Consider the following 20,132-nt stretch of genomic DNA (forward strand, 5'->3'; position numbering starts at 1 on the left):
ATCCAAGGCAAATTGCCTTTTTTGATGTTGGAAAGCATTCTATAAGGATTACTCTCAAGTCCATAAAACATCAGCTAAAGCAGCTTACTTCCACCAAGATCCACAGATAAAGTTGCCAAACTCAGAATGAGGCTAATGTTTGGAGGAGAAATTGCAGGAGCAGACGGAAAGCAAAATCACAGCAAGGTAACTTCTCAAGGAGCGAAAGAGAGAAACAAAGGCAAGATCAGAAAAAGGAAGATTAAGGCAGGAAGAGGACCTCGGAGAGCTTCAGAAGAGGACAGTATCAGGGGTACGGTGTTGGTCCAAAACTCCACTCTCTGCTCCTTCAATCTCTCTTTGACTTTCACGTCAATGTCCAGCTGCAGGTATTGCTCATTCTGATTGTAGGCTGGCCAGAGAGGCAAGCCTTTTCCATTAGGATCCCTGGAAGTGAGAGCAGAAATGGGTGAAATTTTCATCTTCAAACACCCCGGTGTAGGGGAGGCCCAAAGGTGCTTACCCAGACCGAGCAAAGTTAGCCCAGTATTTCATCATCTTCCTGCTCAGCAATTTCTCCTCCTCTGTGGCTCCTTCTGTAGGAGATAATCACAAACTTCAGCAGCTCACAGTGATCCCCCAGAGGCCCAAGGGGCCTTCCATTAGATAAATCACTTTAATACCTCCCTCTCATTGGATCCTCTCCAGCCTAACAAGACACTGTACCCATTTTGCATATGCAGATACTGAGGCTCAGCACCACTGTGACTTGCCCAAGGAATCATGGCTTCTGAATGGTGGAGGTTGAACACACACCTTCCTGTCTACTCTTTCAGCCATTCCCAGGAGGCTGTAGTTTTCCTTGGAGACAGAGACCATATATCTCCCTCTCTCTCTTGATATTAATTATTTATTATATTTATTTATTTGAAAAGGTGATACCTGCTCAAGCTACAAAATTCAAAATAGATTTCCCTCCTAACTCCACCCTCCAGCTTCAGAGGCAACCATTGTTACTAGCTTCTTGAGCACCCTTCTGAAGACAAGGTGGGCAGTAAAAATGCATAAACAAACCCTGTTTTACAAACTTGATAGCATATACTCTGAATCTTGCTCTTTTTGCTAAAATTGTATCTAGGAGATAGTTCCACTTGCCATAGTAACCCTTTATTGACATTTATTGTTCTATAAAAATATGATATATAAATATGCTAAACATAAATATATATTTACATAATTATATATAAATATATAATTTTTTTATCCAGTATTCTATTGATGGATCTTTAAAGTTGTTTCCAATCTTTCACTGGTAAAAACAATGCTTTAGTGTGCTTGTGCATTTTTGCACATGTGAAAGTATTATTGTGTAAAAAAATCCTAGAAGTGGAACAGCTAAGACTACATGCATTTTAAATTTTGGTAGAGTTTGCCAATAACATATGAGATTGTTTCCCCACACCTGCTCGAATGCATTGTCCCCAAATAGACTGTTCTTCCCAACCTGATTGAGGAAAAGTGATTTCTCAGCTTAGTTTAATTTGCAGTTCTCTTCGTATGAGAACTGCTTTGCTTTCCCATAAATTATCTATTTATGTCTATTACCCAATTTTCTATTGGGCTGTTCTTTTTGCATTGATTTGTAGGAGCTCTTTAGATATCAAGGACTTTAACCCTTTGATAAGTGTGCTGCAATTTTTTTTTCCAGTTGAGAGAGTCCATGTGCCATCACATAGCACAGGCTCAGTCATGGTTGCTGAGTAATAATAAAGGTAACAAATACTAAGCACTCACTGTGCACTTTATAGGAATTTATTCATTCAATCCTATGACAACCCTAGGAAGCAGTTCTAGTTTTACCTGTATTTTAAAGATGAGGATGAATAAATGAAATAGTGAATAAACCCCAGTGCACAAGCACACTCTAGAAGGGAAGCTCTGTCCTCATTGTAGATGGCAGCATGAATTAGTGAAGAGCCTGCATTGTACAATGGTTTTAATTACATATTTGCTGATATCCCCTGTGTATAGTTTCTGAAATTTTTTTCTATCGATAATCTCAACTGTTTGATTTATTACTTTAAGTACTGAACATGTCATACATTCAGGAATCTTTGAACTAACACTACTAGTGACAGTTCACAACCAGATACATTAGGTAAGTTGGATCCAAATCACTGTGGGCTGGAATTGTGAAAATGCGGTCACTGCCTGTTAAGCTCAGGAGCTCTGTAAAGAACAGGGAGGGTGATACCAGTGGTCATCGAGAAGGAAGAAAGTGGTTCTCATTAGAAAAAAAAAAAAGTGCCTACCCCTATAGACTTTAGTAAAAAGAGATATTTACCAAACAAATGTTGGCAGCCTCCTTTCACTTTGGCCTCTAAAAATAAGATTAGGGGCATTTTCTAGAGAAAGGCTGTATCTGCAAACCGTAGAAGGTGCTTAAATACCAAACCATCAGTCTTCCAGGGGTAGAGCATAGTGGCGGGGGGGGGGGTGGGGGTAGAGCTTCATGATCACACCTCTTCACAAGCCCCAGATTCCTACCAGCGTAGAACCCCCAAAGGCCATTTCCTTACCAAACATGACAACGTCGCCCTTCAGGAAGGCACCTCCAAAGACAAAGCGGACTTCGTCACCGTGGTCGGCTTTGACGAAAGCAGGCTTCGTGTCTTTAAAGCACTGGGGTCGGTGCTGAAACTCGTAGAAGTACACAGGTGCACCAACATCTGACAAAAGTCAGGAAAGACCTGTGTCAGGCGCCCGTGTGTAGCGGGGCTGGGGCTGGCCCTGCATCCCTACCCGTCTAGCCCTGGATTCAGAGACCCATGGCCGGGACACTCAGAGGCAAGAGGCAACCTAAACCAAATTAACTCCCCCTTACCCCATTTGAGGCTAGAATTTCCTGATACAGCAGCTCTCACACCCTAGTGATCAGGAACTCACTAGGAGTTCTGAGCCAAGATCTACCTCCTTATGACTTTTCTCTCATTGATCCTGGTTCAACCAGCTAGCTGGAGACAAACAGAATAAGGTTAATTCCCTGCTTCTAAGACATTCTGTGACTCCTACATTGGCTCACCTTTCTTCTATAATGATCTTTGCTCTGGAATGTCCCCCTCTCTCCCCAACATCAATTTTTCTCTCTACTGGATCATCACCATTGGTATACAAATATATTTCAAAATCATCCTTTAAAACACACACACATGCACATGCATGTGCACATATACACACAAACATGCTATGACCAGATGTGCACACACAAACACATATGCACATACACAAGCACACACATGCAAACACACATGCACACACAAAAACACACACTTTTGGTCTCACCTTCCCCTCCAGCTACTGCCTCATTTCTCTACATCCCTTCCAGCAACACCCTGCAATAAAGTTGCCTTGTATTCATTACCTCCACTTCCTCTCATTTCACTCTCTAATTTAAATAAAATTTCTGCACAATGAAAATTAAAGATTTTAAGTGTACAGCTTGATGAGTTTTTACAACTGTATACAAACTCACATAACCACAACCCCAATCAAAATACAGAGCATTTCTATCACCCCAAAAACTCCCCTTCTTAATCACTCCCTTCACCTATAGGCAATCAATGTTCTGATTTCTATCACCATAGATTAATTTGGCCTCTTCTTGAACTTCACATAAATAGAAAAATAGAAAGTATGTATTCTTTTGTGTTTGGCTTAATCTTTTTGAGATTCATACATGCTGTGTGCATGTATGTCATGAATGAATATACCACAATTTGTTTATCCATCTCCACCAGCAATGTGTGAAAGTTCTAATTTCTCAAGCATCTTTTCATGTGCTTGTGGGCCATTTGTGTGTCTTCATAGAAGAAATGTCTATTCAAGTCCTTTGCCCATGTGTAATTGAAATGTTTGTCTTTTTGTTGCTGAGTCATAAGAGATGTTTTATATCCCAGATACTAGACTTTTTCCAGATATGTGACTTGCAAATATTCTCTCTCATCTATGGGTTGTCTTTTCACTTTCTTGATAGTAGCCTTTGATGCAAAAGGGTTAACTTTGATGAAGTCCAATTTATCTATTTTTCTCTTTTGCTGTTCACGCTTTTTGGACATATCTAAGAGTCCTTTGCCAAATCCAAGGTCTTGAAGATTTACTCCAATGTCTTCTTCTAAGAGTTTTATAATCTTAGTTCTTATATTTGGGTCTTTCATCCATTTTGAGTTAATTTTTTATATGGTGTGAGGTAGGGGCCCAAATTCCTTCTTTTGCATGAGGCTGTCTAGTTGTCCCAGCACAACTTGTTGAAAAGACTCTTATTTCTCCCATTGAATGGTTTTGGCATCCTTGTCAAAAATTACTTGACCTTAGATGTATGGGTTTATTTCTGGACTCTCAATTCAATTCAGTTGATTCCATATGTCTATTCTTAGACCAGTATCATGCTGTTTTGATTATTCTAAGCTCTGTAGTAAGCTTTAAAATTAGGAAGTGCTATTCCTTCAACTTTTTTCCTTTTTTTAAGATTGTTTTTGCTATTATTTCAATCTCACACGAATTTTAGGATCAGCTTGTCCATTTATGCAAAACTGATAGTTGAAACTTTGAAAGGGATTGCACCAATTTGGGGAGTACTGCCAACCTAGTAACATTAAGTCTTACAATCCATGTACAGGAGGTGTCCTCAAATTTATTTAGGTCTTTAATTTCTTTCAACAATGTTTTTGTTGTTTTCAGTGTACATGTCTTGTACTTTCTTGGTTAAATTTATTCCTAAGTGTTTTATTTTTTTTTTGATGCTATGGTAAATGTAATTGCTTTCTTAATTTCATTCTTCAGATCATTTGCTGCTACAATATAGAACTATAATTGATTTTTGTATATTGATCTTGTGTCCTGCAACTTTGCTAAATGTGTTTATGTGGAAACAGTGTAGAATAGAGATGGCAGGAGCAAACATACTTGTCTTGTCCTTGATCATAGGGAGAAAGCTTTCAGTCTTACCCCTTTAAGTAGGATGCTAACTGTGGATTTTTTCATAGATGCCCTTTATCAGATTGAGGAAGTTCCCTTACATTCCTAGTTTGTTGAGTGTTTTTATCATGTAAGGGTGTTGGATTTTGCCAAATGCTTTTTTCCTGCATCAACTGAGGTGATCATGTGTTTTTCTCCCCCTTCATTCTATTAACATAGATTGATTTGATTATTTTCATAGTGGTTTCCCGAGGATTACAATTAACATCTTAATTATAACATTTTAGTTCAAATTAATACCAAGTTAATTTTAATCATATGCAAAAACTTTCCTTTTATATAGTTCTCTCTCCCTTTTTGTTACTTTACAAAGTGTCTTTATACATTGCATGCTCATCAATGATTTGTAGTTATTGTTTTATGCAGTTGTCTTTTAAATCACATAGGAAACAAAAAGAGGAGTTATATACCAAAAACACATTAATACTGACTTTTATATTTACCTATCTAGTTACCTTTATCAGTGTTCTTCATTTCTTTGTGTGGATCTGAGATACAGTCTAGTGTCCTTACATTTCTGACTGAAGGTTTCCCTTTAGCATTTACAGAAGGTTGGCATTCTATCAATGAACTGTCACAGTTTTTGTTTATCTGGGAATGTCTTAATTTCTCCTTACTTTTTGAAGGATAGTTTTCCTGCATATAGAAGAATTCTTGATTGACAGTTTTTTTTTTTTCTTTCAGCACTTTGAATATGTTATCCTATTTTTTCCTGGCTCCATGATTTCTGATGAAAATTCAGCTTTTAATCTTATTGAAGGTTCCTTGTATGTGACAAGTTGCTTCCATCTTGTGGCTTTCAGGATTTTCTCTTTGTCTTCAGTTTTGGACAGTTGGATTGTAATGTGTCACAGTGTGAATCTCTAAATTTATCTTACTTGGGTTCATTGAGCTTTGTGGATGTGTAGATTCATGCCTTTCCTATAATTTGGGAAGATTTTGGCCATTATTTCTTCAAATATTCCTTCTTCCTTTTTATCTCTCTCCTCCTCTCTCTTCTTCTCTTGGGATTCCCATTATGTGTAAGTTGGTATGCTTCATAATGTCCCACAGGTCTCTTATGCTCTGTTCATTTTTCTTCATTCTCTTTTATTTCTGAGTAATCTCTTTTCTCTTGGGTAATTTCAACTGATTTATCTTCAAGTTCACTGATTTTTTTTCCTGTCTGCTCAAATCTGCTATGGAATGCCTCTTATAAGTTTTTTATTTCAGTTATTGTACTTTTCAACTTCAGAATTTCTATTTGGTTCCTTTCATAATCTCCATCTCTTTATTGATATTCTCTATTTGGTGAGACATTTTCCATGTTTCCTTTGGTGCTCTGGACAATAAGGCTATATCCACACTCAGGGCTTGTTTTTGCTGCTTATTGTAGTTGCAAACTACATTGGTTTGTTTCATGACTTTTCCACATTAATTTTGTAAAGTCTGTATTCTTTATTGTGCATGGCCACTCATATCTCTGTTTGGTATCCTAGTGCTCAGATAGTGATTCAATAAATATTTCCTTGAATGCCTGGAACCAAATACAAATTTTCAAGTTTTGCAAATGAGCTTTGTATGTGTGTTGAGGCAAGCCTTTAACACACAGCCAGTCAATTTACAACTCTACCTTAGCCTTTACTTCCTGTTTTCACAGACTCTGAGGGACAGTCAGAGTTGTTGAGGGTTTAGGTTCATCTCAGGTCTTTTCTGAGCATGCACCACACTCTGGGTCTTCCAGGTTCCTAGCAACATGTGGAAGCATTTCAAAGCTCTTGTTCCCAAAAGGATCTCATACCTCAACCTTTTCTTCCAAGCTTTTTGATGTTTCTATTATTTGCTGCAACTGCTTTCCTTTGCCCTAGGCAGCAACAGCTAATATTTATCTTTAAATAGTCTTTTAAAACATCCTTGGTTATCCACCTTAGCCCTGAGAGAGTTCTAAGTTAGGTGAAATAAAGGAAATCCTTTGAGTAGTCATTTAGGAACCTACCAGATAGGTCAAAACCAAAAACCACAGTTTGAGATAACAGTCAGTCCATTTTGCTTCCCCTGGTATTAGGAATCTATACTGGGAGGGTGAGCTTTGTCTTCAAGGATGCCATCCAGTTGGATACTGGGGGATGGGGTCAGGGTACGTTATAATTCCACAAATCTCTCATACTGAGACTCAGCTGTTTTTTCCTTGATTAACATTCACTTGGTTGCTATCCATCAATGATTAGTTTCCAGAGTTCCAAGAAAGTTAAATCTGACAGTCCTTGCAAGTTTATTCACTGCTTTTGTGGAGGGATGGAATTTCACTGACATCCTTAACAGTGATTTTGAAGGATACTTTTAATTTTCCTAAGTACAATTTTAGCTTTTACACTTGGATCTATAATCTGCCTCAAATTAATTTTTATGTATGGTGTGAGATAGAGTTTGAGGTTCATTTTTTTCCATGGAGATATCAAATGATTCCGGCTCCAACTTGCCTCTCCTCCCTGAGTTACCTCAGCATCTTTGTCAAAAATCTATTAACAAAAATCAATTATATATATGTGGACTTACTTTCTGGACTCCTCATTCTGTTTTGTTGTTCTATTTTTTTATCCTTCAGTCAACATCAGACTTCCTTAATGCTTCGGTTTGCTAAAGCTGCCAGAATGCAAATTACCAGAAATGGGTTGGCTTTTAACAATGGGAATTTGCTAGCTTACAAATTTACATTTCTAAAGCTGAGAAAATGTCTAAATTAAGGCATCAACAGGACAATACCTTCTCTGAAGAAAGGCATCTGGGACACCTCTGTCTGTCACATGGGAAGGCACATGACCAGTGTCTGCTGGTCCTTCTCTTCTGGGTTTTGTTGCTTTCAGCTTCTGAATTCAGTGGTTTCCTCTCTTAGCTTTTCCAGGGCTTTTCTCTATGACTTTCCCTTAAATTCATCTCTCTACTTCTCTGGGGTACTCTGAGCTCCTATCCTCTCATAAAGGACTCCAGTAAAAGAATTAAGACCCACCTCGAATGGGTTGGGTCACATCTCAGTTGAAATAACCTAACCAAGAGGTCCCACCCACAATAGGTCTGCACCCACAGCAAAGGATTAAAAGAACATGGCCTTTACAGAGAATAAAAATATATATGCAGAGCCCCCCTGAGTAGCTGGAGGAAAATGCAGAGGTGTTGGGCTCCCTCACCTGGATTGTTCCTGATGTTCTCACAAACATTGAGGACTGGTGGTTTCATGTGCCGAGCCCTCTATCACAAGACTTGCCCTTATGAAGCTCATTACTGCAAAGGAGAGGCTAAACCTGCTTATAATTGTGCCTAAGAGTCTCCCCCTGAGCACCTCTTTGTTGCTCAGATGTGGCCCTCTCTCTCTAACTAAGCCAACTTGGCAGGTAAACTCACTGCCCTCCCCCGATGTGGGACCTGACTCCCAGGGGTGTAAATCTCCCTGGCCATGCGGGATGTGACTCCCGGGGATGAATCTGGACCCAACATTGTGGGATTGAGAACATCTTCTTGACCAAAAGGGGGATGCAAAATGAAACAAAATAAAGTTCCAGTGGCTGAGAGATACCAAATGGAGTCAAGAGGTCACTCTGGTGGTCATTCTTATGCGCTATATAGATAATCCTTTTTAGGTTTTAATGCATTAGAATAGCTAGAAATAAATACCTGAAACCATCAAACTGCAACCCAGAAGCCTTGACTCTTGAAGACGACTGTATTTAAGTGTAGGTCTTTTAATAAAGTATAGTGAGTCCTTCAACTTTGTTACTCTTTTTTCAAGATTGTTTTAACCATTCTAGGTTCTTTACATTTTCATATAAATTTTAGAAAGTTTGTCAATTTCTATAAGAACCCTGCTGGGGATTTTGATTGATATTGGGATTGCATTGAGTTTAGAGTTCAGTTTTCCCATTTTTCTCCTGAACCCATTTTTTAAAAATTCAGTTTTACTGAGATATATTCACATAACATACAATCATCCATGGTGTACAATCAACTGTTCACAGTGCCATCATACAGCTGCGCACTCATCACCCCAGTCATTTTTTAACATTTTCCTTACACCAGAAAGAATCAGAATAAGAATAAAAAAATAAAAATAAAAAAGAACACCCAAATCACCCCCCCATCCCACCCTATTTTTCATTTAGGTTTTGTTCCCATTTTTCTACTCATCCTTTCACACACTGGATAAAGGGAGTGAAATGCACAAGGTTTTCACAATCATACTGTCACTCCTTACAAACTACATTGTTTTACAATCATCTTCAAGAGTCAAGGCTACTGGGTTGGAGTTTGATAGCTTTAGGTATTTACTTCTAGCTATTCCAATACATTAAAACCTAAGAGGTGTTATCTACATAGTGCATAAGAATGCCCAGCAGAGTGACCTCTCGACTCCATTTGAAATCTCTCAGCCACTGAAGCTTTATTTCATCTCCTGAACCCATTTTAATCAGGCTTTTATCCCCTCATTCTATCCAAATAATTTGTCAATGTCACCAATGACCTCCATGTTGCCAAATTCAATAGTCAATTCTCAGTCCTCATCTCGCCTTCTCCCAGCACCCTCTCACTCCTGTCCCCTTCCCTGCTTTATTTTACTCCATAGCACTTATCACCACCTGACATACTCTGTACTTACTTGTTAATTATCAGTTCCCCACCACTGGAATGTGTGTTTCTTGAGGACAGGGTCATTGTTTTGCTCACTGCTATATCTCCAGTACCAGACACATAGTAGGCCCTTTGTAATTATTTGTTGAAAAAGAAATAAGGAAAGAAGGAAAGGAAGGAAGGAAGGAAGGAAGGAAGAAAGAAAGAAGGAAGAAGGAAAAAAGAAAAATTTTGCATCTCAACAAGTCAACTTTTCTTTCCTGATTCCTCCACTTCCCCTTACAGCTAAAATGTTTGGGAAGACACCCCCAGAGAGAAAAGAATCTGAGGGATGGGCCCCAGAAAATTATGGGGAAGTAGGATTTTTCTACATGAAGAAGGGGAAGGAATAGAAACAAGAAGAACTAATCAACAGTCTCCAACTCTGAAAGATAGAGAGGTTGCAAGGGTCAGTATCACAGGGCTAGGTCCAAGTGCTGGACAAGACGTCCTTGGGAAGCCCCTCACAGTGAGGGAGAAGAGCAGAGCAGGCAGCCGGTCAGCATATGACATGATTCCCTGCGGCCACTGGCCTTGCTAGGCTATGGCTCTGGAGGGAAGTGCTCAGAGACTCACCTCTGTGACACTGGGCTGTGACCAGTCCAGGGACCACAAAGAACACATCTCCAAGCAAGTCCAGAAAACTATCTCGGATTTCAACCAGGGATTCCTTGTTGTTGAAGTATTCATCAGCCACAAGATGCAAATCCTCGCTGGGGATGCGCTGTAAAAAATCATGGTCACAGGGGACCCAGACCAACAACAGCCAATATGTTAAACACTTGCCATGTGCAGGCATGATCCTGCGTGTTTTACATGCATTGTGCCATTAAAAACATACAGAAACTTTATGATGCAGTTTTCAAAATTAGCCCCATTTCACAGATGAGGAAACTGAGGCATGGAGAGGTTAAGTGGTTTGTCAAAACTGGTGGAACAATGATTCCTTCACAAGTCTGTTTGCACCCAAATCCCATGCCCCTAGTCATGGTACGTAGTGCCTCCCTATCATGTTTCAGAAATAGTTACCTCTGGGTAGAACTAGCTCCATAATTTGTGAAGCCCAGTGCAGAGTGAAAATGTGGGGTCGCTTGTTAAAAAATTATAAAGAATTTCAAGATGGTAAAAGCAGAGCATTAAACCAAGCATAAACTCTTCTGAGAGCAAGTCCCTTTGTGATTGCACAGATTGCCCACCCATGAAGCTAGCCTTGCTCCTGGTTACCAGCACTGACTCCACCCCTTCACCTAAGCTAGGTGGTCTCTTGGAACCCTAGTTTCCTCATCTGTTAAAAACAAAACAAAGCAAAACAAACAAACACACACACACACACACACACACACACACACACACACGCAAACCAGGTTGTTTGGAGGATGACACAAGATGGGAAGAAAAAAGCATGCTATCCAGCCCAGAGTAGGTCTTCAGTTCTGTTGGTTTCCACCCAAGGCTGTCTTTGACCTGGCACCGTCCTGCCTCCTAGTCTTCAATTCCTCAACTTGCCCCAAGCCCAAATGCTAGAAGGTGGAAGGTAAAGGTCATGAAGACCTGGGGGTCTGCCATATTGGTGACATTTTTAGGGGTCTGATATTCTGGGGAACGATGGGACAAGTTGTTATACATCAAATCCCTACCATTAAGATGGAGGCACAGCGCTTGGTAGGTTTCTTTGGAATTTGGAGGCAGCATATTCCACACCTGGGAGCACTGCTCAGACTCATTTATGGGGTCCTTAGAAGGCTGGTGGTTTTCAATCAGGCCTAGAGGAAGCAAGGGCTCTGCAGTAGGCTCAGGCAGTGGTGTAAGTGTCTGGCTGGTCGCTTGGGCCATATAACTGGCAGACCCCAGGGTGGAGGCAGCCTCGGTGGGTGAGGAAGGTGTGTAGAGTCTCTGGTGAGCCCCAGGAGCACAGTCACAGGGCAGACCCCTAGGGTTTTGGAGCAAGGCTATGCCTTCTGCATCAGAACTCAGCATGCTCCCGGGCCTAGGAGAGATGCACGCCTTTCTGATCCTCTTGCTCCTTGCACACAACCTACTGCTCACCCTGGAACTTGGCTTCTCCACTTGAAATTACTCCCTTTCCAAACTTCCCCTTCTGGAAGGCCCAGCTCCATGGAGTCATCCCCAATCCAGCCTAAGAGATCCCACAGTCCAACTAATATTTGAAATATTTCTCAATTCTCCTTTTCAGGTATCTGAGACTCATCAAACACCCCCTCCCCCTCCACAGAGCCTTAGAGCCTGAGGGGTCCCCGGCCTCCAGTCTGACCCATTCTGCAGACACAGGGCTCTTTCTAAAATGGAAATCCAATCACATCACATCTCTGTCTATTCCCAGCCCTCAGAAAGAAGTGCACACTTCTTCCATACCTAAAATGACTGCAAGGCACCTTCCCCTGCTGTGGCTGACCCCTCTGCTGATCCCTTCACTCCCCTCTGCTGCCAGTGGCTCCTCTTGGCTCCCCCAGCTCCCCTCATCCCTGCCCCTCCATCAGCCAGGCAAACTGCCCCTTTGCTCCAAGCCCTGGGAGCAGACAGCATCCCCCCCCATAGGGACCACAGGGCTGCGGACATTCCTCTTCTCGGGTCCATCTACAAGTGACTGAAGTGTCTCATCATGTCCATTCGCCCCAACAGTCTACCAGGTCCTCAATGCAGGGGCAGAACCTGCTTAGCCTCGCTCCCCCAGGGCCTAGGAAAGTGCAGGAGCATGTGGGCTCTCAACAAGCAAGTGTTCAATGAATAAATGAATGAACTCAGCAGAGTACACACTGAATAAATGTTTATGGAAAGAAGGAAGAAAGGAAGGAAAGAAAGGAATCCATCTCTATATCCTGATAATGATATGTTTGTTCAATGGATGAATAAATGATTGAGCAAATGAATGGTCCTTGGTTTTGCCAGAACCTAGCACAGTGCCTGACTGGGTCCCCAGACCCAGGCATGTTTCAGAAGTTGGAATTATTCAGAGTGTAGATAGGTCATATATTAAATGTATATTATGTATATTTATATGTATATTATGTATAATTAATATGGATATAGTAAATGTATATTATGCTGGCAGCACCCCAGCACCCCGTTAATATGGTTGCAGAGAAGCATATGTATGGGATAAATAAAGTAAATGGTACATGGGAACCATATAGACTCATGGCCAGTGAAATCTAGGTCAGGTTTGGCTGCCCTGTGGTTTACAAAAAACCTTTGGGTTTTTGTACAAAGAGCTCTTTGGATTATGGAACTGTGGATAAGGGATTGTGGACCCATATTTAGAAAAGGTCTATTGAATGAATGAATGAATGAATGAGGAAAAGAATGTCCGTACCTCCAGCTTCCATCCCTGAGTGTGACCCAGGGATGAATCTCTGCACAGCCCCGTCACCCAAGCTCACTTACCAAGACTGTGCGTAGCAAGAGGAGTGCGAGAGACTTGTTGGAGCCCTTCAGGACCTCAGGAATCTCCTTCTGTGGAGAGAAATAGCCTCTGTGAGCACAGCTGGCCATCAGAGGGCACACCAGTCTCTTCAAGGGCCAAGGCTCCCGTCTCTCAAAGGGGAGAGTGGGAAGCAGGAGGAGCCCTTCCAGCCCCCACACTGCCACATTTAGGAGAAGCCTCAGCAGGTTATTCAGTCCATGGAGTTTCTCTTTCTCATATTTGACAAAAGGCAGCCATTCCTTGTCATATCCGAGGTCTCATGGGGCCTGAGTGACCACCCTGTGAAATGGCCACAACCTGGCTCTGATACCAAGCTCAGAGAGGGACCAGAAAATCCTGAAACTAGTGCCTTGCTAGTCCCCTTCAAAAGACCTTTGCCACCAGGATTTTGAAAAGCCAGCAGTGGGGAGAGCCAGCCAGTGGGGCAGCGAGGGTGGTGGTGGGCTCGGCAGCTATAGCCTGGCATTGAGTTCCAGCCTGTGTGGCTGTGACGAGTGACTTAATCTTGTTGTGCCTCGGTTTCCTCATCTGTAAGATGGAGATAGCAATAGTGCCCACTTGACAGAGTTATGATGAGAATTGATGAGAATTGAGAATATGATGAAGTGGTTCAATGTTTATAATATAAAGCACTTGCAACTCTGGTACATAGCAAGAACTCTGTGAAGGTATTCATCAAGTGATAGTTTCCTGCCATTATTACAAGCCTAGAAATGTGGGATAGAAATACTATTCATTTGCCAAATGGATGAAAACATCTCCTTGGCCATTTCTGCTGAAAATCTTGGGGTAATGAATACTGGGTAGATTTCTAATCCTACCTTTTCCTGGCATCTGAAGGGTCCTCCAGACACACTAAAGTTATCCACAAGTATACACTAACTACTAAAAATCCTCTCTGAATATTAAGGATCTGCTGTTACATGCTTTTGGAGGATTTCCTATGGTTCCCAGCTGGCAATGGGTTTAACCGGAAAGTTGCATGGAATAACAGACAACGGCGCTGGTACAGGCTCTTGATCTGCACAGACTTGGGTAACAATTCCTGCTCTGCCACTTGAATAATGCCAAAATCTAGCATTTATTGGTACTTACTATAATGCCAGGCTATTTGAAGTGAACCTACAAGATGGGCACTAATATTAGACCTATTTCGCAAGACGAGAGATTGGAGGTGGTCCAGAGAGGTCAGGCAACTCCCCTAAAGTCACACAGAGGTAAGCAAAGAACCCAGCATTTAAAGGCAGAGCCTAAATGCATAAAAATTATGCAGCACTTTCTCCTCCTAGCTGGGAGGCTTAGGAAAACCACTTTCGCCTCTCTAAGCCTCACTGACTTCAGCTGTAGAATGGGGAGAATTATGCCCTTTTTGAAAGTTGTTGTACAAATGGCATGTCCCTGGCATGTGGAAGGCACTCGAGCTGTCTGCAGTAGCTGTGGCAGTGATGTCATTAGAAGCACCTGCTTCTTTCCTTCTAGCACAGATCCAGAAAGCACTGAAAGGCCTTACTTAGGCCACAGTGTGTAACTCAGATGCCTCATTTATAACACAAAGACAATAATTCCCACCTCCACTTACCTCAAAGCTTAGCCCTATGGATCAAATTAATGATGGTAGAACATTCTTTCAACAGCCCAGTGAACCCAGGAGCCTGCTTCTAGATGCCCACCAACTGGGTTTGTAACTTTACAAACCTCTTTATTTCTTAACCTCATTTCCCCCAGCTGAAAATGGGGAGGTTGGTCTATATAAATAAGCTTTGATGATCTGAAGAATTTGAAATCCCCATTCTTCTGAGAACAGATAAAGTTTATTCCTAATGAGGAGAGTCTTCCTAAATCCCAGTGTCAAGAAATTGTGGCTCCTTCTCAGCTTTCAGGGCTCTACCCAAATGATGCTTCCTCAGAGAACCCCTTCGCAATATCCTTTCCTCGTATGGAAAGACAAACTGCTCTCCCCAGATTTTGCACCTCATAACCCATATCACTCTCTGGAATCATCATTTCAACCTTGCATTTCATCTGTCTCTCCCTTCGAGAACATGAGCTAGAACCGTGGGCCCTGCTGACTGTGGAATCCTCAGTTTATAGAAGCATGTCGAGCATATTGTAAATGCTCAATAAATACTTGTTGAATGAATAAAATGATTTTAATGATTTTGCAACTTGCCCAAACCGAGAGAGAGTGCATTCTTAGAAGCCAAAAAGTCAGCATCCAGAGCTGGACATGAAAGTTTGGAGGGACTGACATTTCCCCAAACTATCTGAATTTCAATCTTTGAAGTAATGACTGTTTTTATTTGAAACAATCATTTGTAATGTTTTCAATAAAGATCAAATGCATCCAAACCTCTCACTTTTTACAGAGTTGCTTCTCTCACTGTAAGCCTGGACTGAGAGCAGGGTGGACCTCTCCTGTGACTTCCCCAATCCTCAGGTATCTTCTCACAGAGGCAGAAAAGATTATCACAGGGTACTTGGCTGATAGGCCCCACACTCACAACTCGTGGTGTCATCTACGGAAATGTCCAGGACTTCTGCATCGGTGTTGAGGAACACGCAGGAAGGATGGCTGGACTACTTACCAAGGTCAGTAGGTAGCCACATTCATGGTTATTGACTCCAATGATAGAAGGAATTGGATTAAATGCTTTTTGAGCCAATAGGTCTAGAGGATCGTTAGGGAAGAATTGACCATCAACCACTTGACTGAAAGACTTTGTCTTCTGAAATAAAGAAGAGAAGCAAAATCAGCAACTGCTTCTGTCCATAAAAAACTGCCCTTCCCAGATCCTAGCCAGACTAAGCCAACTCAGGGTAGCAATGGTCAAAATTAATCAGGAAAATAAAAATAAACCAGTGTTGGCTCAGCCCAACATATCAGTGCCTGGCCAGCCCTGCCACTCGCATGGACAAGAGGACTCAATGTTTCTTAGTATTCTCATCTGTAAAATGGGGATAACAATAGTATTTGCCTCAGAAAAACAGTGGCCTAGTGCAGTGCTTCTCAAAGCATCAGCATCAACTGGGAACTTATTGGAAATGCAAGTTCTCAGGACTCACCCCAGGCCCGCTGACTACGAAACTCCAGGGCAGCACAGCTAACTTGTTTTAACAAGCCCTCCAGAGATGCCAATGCCCATTCATGTTTGAGAACTATTGGCCAGATGCAATGGGCAAAGTGACGGCCAGGATCATGGTGATTGGTGTGAACAACTTCCTGAGATATCTTCCCCAGAGCACTTTGCCTTGGACATAGCTGGATATTTCTTGGTTCTCAGAAAGTAATGCCTGGTTCTAATCGTGATATTTTTAGGTTTCTGTTTGGGGGATAGGGGTGGAAGTGTTTTCATGCTACATCAGGTCAAGGATTTCTTTTATCTGTCTTCATGGACTCCAGCTGAGGGCTCCCAGCAGATACTTAATACATGCCAGAGAACCATTTAACAAATGTTGGAATCTGATAAATAATGACCTCGCTCTTTCAGAGACTATCAAAGGCTCTTAAGATTGGAAAGGACATAGAAGATCATTCAGTCCAATTAACCATCTTCTGATGGAACGTGTCAGTGGTTATCTAGACTTTGCTTGAATATCTGCAGAGGGGAGCAGCCACTACTTTCTGAAGGAGCCCAGTCCTTTTTAAGACAAATTAGCTTTTAGAAAGTTCCCAGTTACACCAAGCTAGAATGGTTTCATAATAGATCTTCCAGCTCTTGATCTTGACTTTAGCTTCTGGGAGTATGTCAAAAAAGTGTAATCCCTTTACCCAATGAGATGCCTTCAATGACTTAAAGACAACGCTTGTATTTCGCTGGTTCTTCTCCAGGCTAAGCAGCACTCCACCCCACCAAGTTCCTTAAGTTATTCACAAGGGTTGTGTATCCCACACTGGTTTTTATAACCATGGCCATGAAACCCCAAACCCCAAACCCTCTTTTCCAGGTCCCAATTAAAATGAATAAGAGTGGTAGGATTTTTTCACCACTCCATTCAAAGGGTAACCTCACCCCAAAACTCTCCCCTCCCTCTTCACCTGGCTGAGGCTCAGTAACTCATCGGAGGATTTTGCCCTCAGGCACTGCAGCAGGGCCTCGGAGTCCACCTTCTTGCAACCACAGATATATGCAAGCGCCTGCAGCTATTTCCAGAAAAAGACAAGGTCACAGCACAGAACTGAAAGCATCCAGGAAAACAGAAGTTGGGAAGAGTCTTCTGCCCAACTACAGGCTGCCCCTCCCCACACACCTAGAACAGAATGTGCATTGAAGTAATGGTGGTGAGGACAGGCTGACACTGCACTGTCCTTACTCTCCTTACTCTCTTGCCTGGCCTCTCCTTGTCATCTTTAGCAACTGCAGAAGCAGAGGGCAGGAATTGTCAGTCTGTGGCAATGGAATGGAGTCAAGATTCCTGGGTTACAGAGAGACTCGTCCTGTGACCTTGACTCGTCCTCGTCCTTGCCCTCGGAGCCAAGCAGCCAAACACTGGGGTGCTAAATGGAGTCAGGCATGGAAAGAACTCCAAGAATGAGCAGCAGCTTTGTTAGCTCCTTAACTGTCAGTTGAGGCATGACTCCAGATCAGATCCCCAGCTAGTCAGCTCCGCTCAAGTCCTATCTCTCACCCCCAGCCTGGAATGCCCTGGGCATCTTCTTTATGTCTGAACACTAATTTTAAGTTCCAAATCCTGCCTCCTGTGGATCATCACAGACCCCTTGAACTCCTTCTTCTTCCAATCTATGGTCACCCCAAGGATCCCCACCTTCCCAACCTAGCCCTTTACTAAGCACGTTCTTGCCCTGTCATTGGATCCTCCACAAAGGTAGAACCTCCACAAGTTCTATAGGTAGAACTTGTCCCCTGAAGTGGTGTCCTTAATCTTCTGGGCATCATGGATGCTCTGAAAATCTGATAAAAGCTACAGACCCTCTCCTCAGGAAAATGCACAAGCATGTAGGGTCTGCATACAAATGTAGGAGGTTCAGGTACAACCTCCTAACCCTATCTGTGGGATTCCAGTTTAAAAACCCTTGTAATTAAAAGATTATAGTTTCCCCAAGTTTAGGACATGCCATCTCCACTTATAAACCCACAGGTCTGGACATAGAGCTGGGCAATGGGCACCAGTAAGTACAGGGTGACCTTGGTCTCCAGGTCCCTACTATCTATTAGAAAGCTGAGACAAGACGACAAATAACAAATATCTTGGACCTATGCCCCACCTTCCCTTCACACAATCCCTTGCCAAATAACAATTGCAGTGCTATTTCCTTCTAAGCTAGAAACAGCCTCAGAATCTTTCTTAACATGGTGCTCTGGTAGCCATTCCCTATGGAGTAGAGCAGGTACAGGAAATGAGTTGTATATAATACAGGGGACTGAGTTATACATCACAAGCAAAGAATAATGGACAATATATAAAAACTATAACACACACATACTTTCTCACACTCACACACCAGCAGTGCTGCAATTGTGTAGCTGGACGTATTTCCTGCTGAACCAGGCCTTCCATAATGGAGCAAGGTTCTCATTGGGCAACATCAGGTCATTTGGGCACATTCAGTAAGGAAAGCAAGCGCATGGTGAGAAAGTGATAGTCTGTCGCCTCCTGACCACATTCCTTTCTGACCAAGCAGAGGAAGCTGGAGAGGCGTTAACAATATACCTACATCCTTATCCTTCTGGATACCAGTGGCCTTCAGGCAAGGGATAATGGCCACCCCACTCTCCATGATGGCTTTGTGGAATAAGCCATTGGCCATGGGGGACAGAACCTGGAGAGAGAACACAGGAGACCCAGGATAAGTTACCCAGAGAACTGTCCATCAATCACACATACCACCCATCCTTTCTTTACAGAAACCTTTCCAGGAGGCCTCTGTGAGAGCCCTAACCTTAGAGGAAAGAGACCTGATCTGGGGTTCAAGGACCATCTGTGAAGTCTTGGGCATATTTAACCTCTCTGAGCTCCAGGTTCCTTGTGAACTTTGAAGTCAAACATTCTAGGGTGAGTTCTAGCTCCTTCACTTGCTAGCTGAGTAATCTCAGACAAATTTGCTTATTCTTTCTAAACATCAGATTACTCCCCTGTAAAACCAGAATAATAACTGAGCCTGCATAACAGGGTGGTTGTGAGGATTGGGGGAAGTAATGAACACAGATGGCTTTACACTGTACCTGGTCAATAGTAAATGCTTATGAAACAGTGGCTGTTAGCATATGTATATATAGGTTAATACAATCCACCTAAGGTTGTTTTGAAGATATAAAAATACCTTGTATACAGTCAAGAGCTACACACAGAAGCTCTTTTAACCTATCTCTGCATAATTGATTTCTGGGATTAACTGAGACTCTCCATTTCCTTCTGCAAAACATGTTAACTGATGCCCAAGAAATGCTGACCACTGAGAGCCAATGGGCTATGTTCTAGTATCTCCACACATTTCTGTTCCCACCAGTTTCTTACCAAGAGCCTTTCCTTCCAAGCCTGTTTTGTCAGTTGCACTTGTTATTATAATTGCATAATTGAATGAAATATCACATGAACCAGTAAACATTGAAGGTAAAAGAAAAAAATTATTGGGGGAAACAAAAACGTGATAAAGGCAAGTAGCTCAAAAATATTGCTGCCAAATTAGGGGACACGATAAGAATAAAATTTTTGGAGAATATATCTGGCAAGGAAGTGCATTGCAGTCAGACTGCTTTGCAGGCAACTTTAAGTTTATATTCACTGAAAAGAGACTGAAACTGCAATTTGAAGGCAGTGAATTTGGGATGCTTTATGTAAGAGGGCCAATGTTGGAACTCGAGTCAGACCAGTTCTGAAAAGACAGGGCACTATCGCTAACCTTTGGTGAAGAAATGTACATTTTCGGTTTTAAGTTAAAATAAAAGGTTTCCATGCATCCTTTGTTATTTCATGCTTTAGCTGAGATTTTCTATTAAACACATAATCACCAGTCCTAGTAACCGGATACCAGGGCTTCTATTTTACAAATATAAGGGAATTTTACTCAAAGTATCACTCC

General features: G+C 42.0%; 1 protein-coding gene across 2 annotated transcripts in view; it reads right to left on the reverse strand.

The window, feature by feature from the left end:
• The window catches only part of CES5A (carboxylesterase 5A), a 29,289-nt gene continuing 9,157 nt past the window's right edge, over positions 1-20,132 (reverse strand). Inside the window, exons 6-13 of one of the 2 annotated variants that reach the window (XM_037815617.1) lie at positions 18,768-18,872; positions 17,130-17,234; positions 15,679-15,819; positions 13,054-13,122; positions 10,228-10,375; positions 2,559-2,708; positions 503-575; positions 1-426 (exon numbers count right to left, since the gene is read on the reverse strand). In XM_037815617.1, the coding sequence (XP_037671545.1) occupies positions 195-426; positions 503-575; positions 2,559-2,708; positions 10,228-10,375; positions 13,054-13,122; positions 15,679-15,819; positions 17,130-17,234; positions 18,768-18,872 (1,023 nt within the window). In that variant the 3' untranslated portion in view covers positions 1-194. The remainder of the gene's footprint in view (positions 427-502; positions 576-2,558; positions 2,709-10,227; positions 10,376-13,053; positions 13,123-15,678; positions 15,820-17,129; positions 17,235-18,767; positions 18,873-20,132) is intronic. The other variant, XM_037815618.1, reaches the window with a different exon arrangement.

This window comes from Choloepus didactylus, chromosome 22, assembly GCF_015220235.1.
Source record: "Choloepus didactylus isolate mChoDid1 chromosome 22, mChoDid1.pri, whole genome shotgun sequence".
Classification (NCBI taxonomy): Eukaryota; Metazoa; Chordata; class Mammalia; order Pilosa; family Megalonychidae; genus Choloepus; species Choloepus didactylus.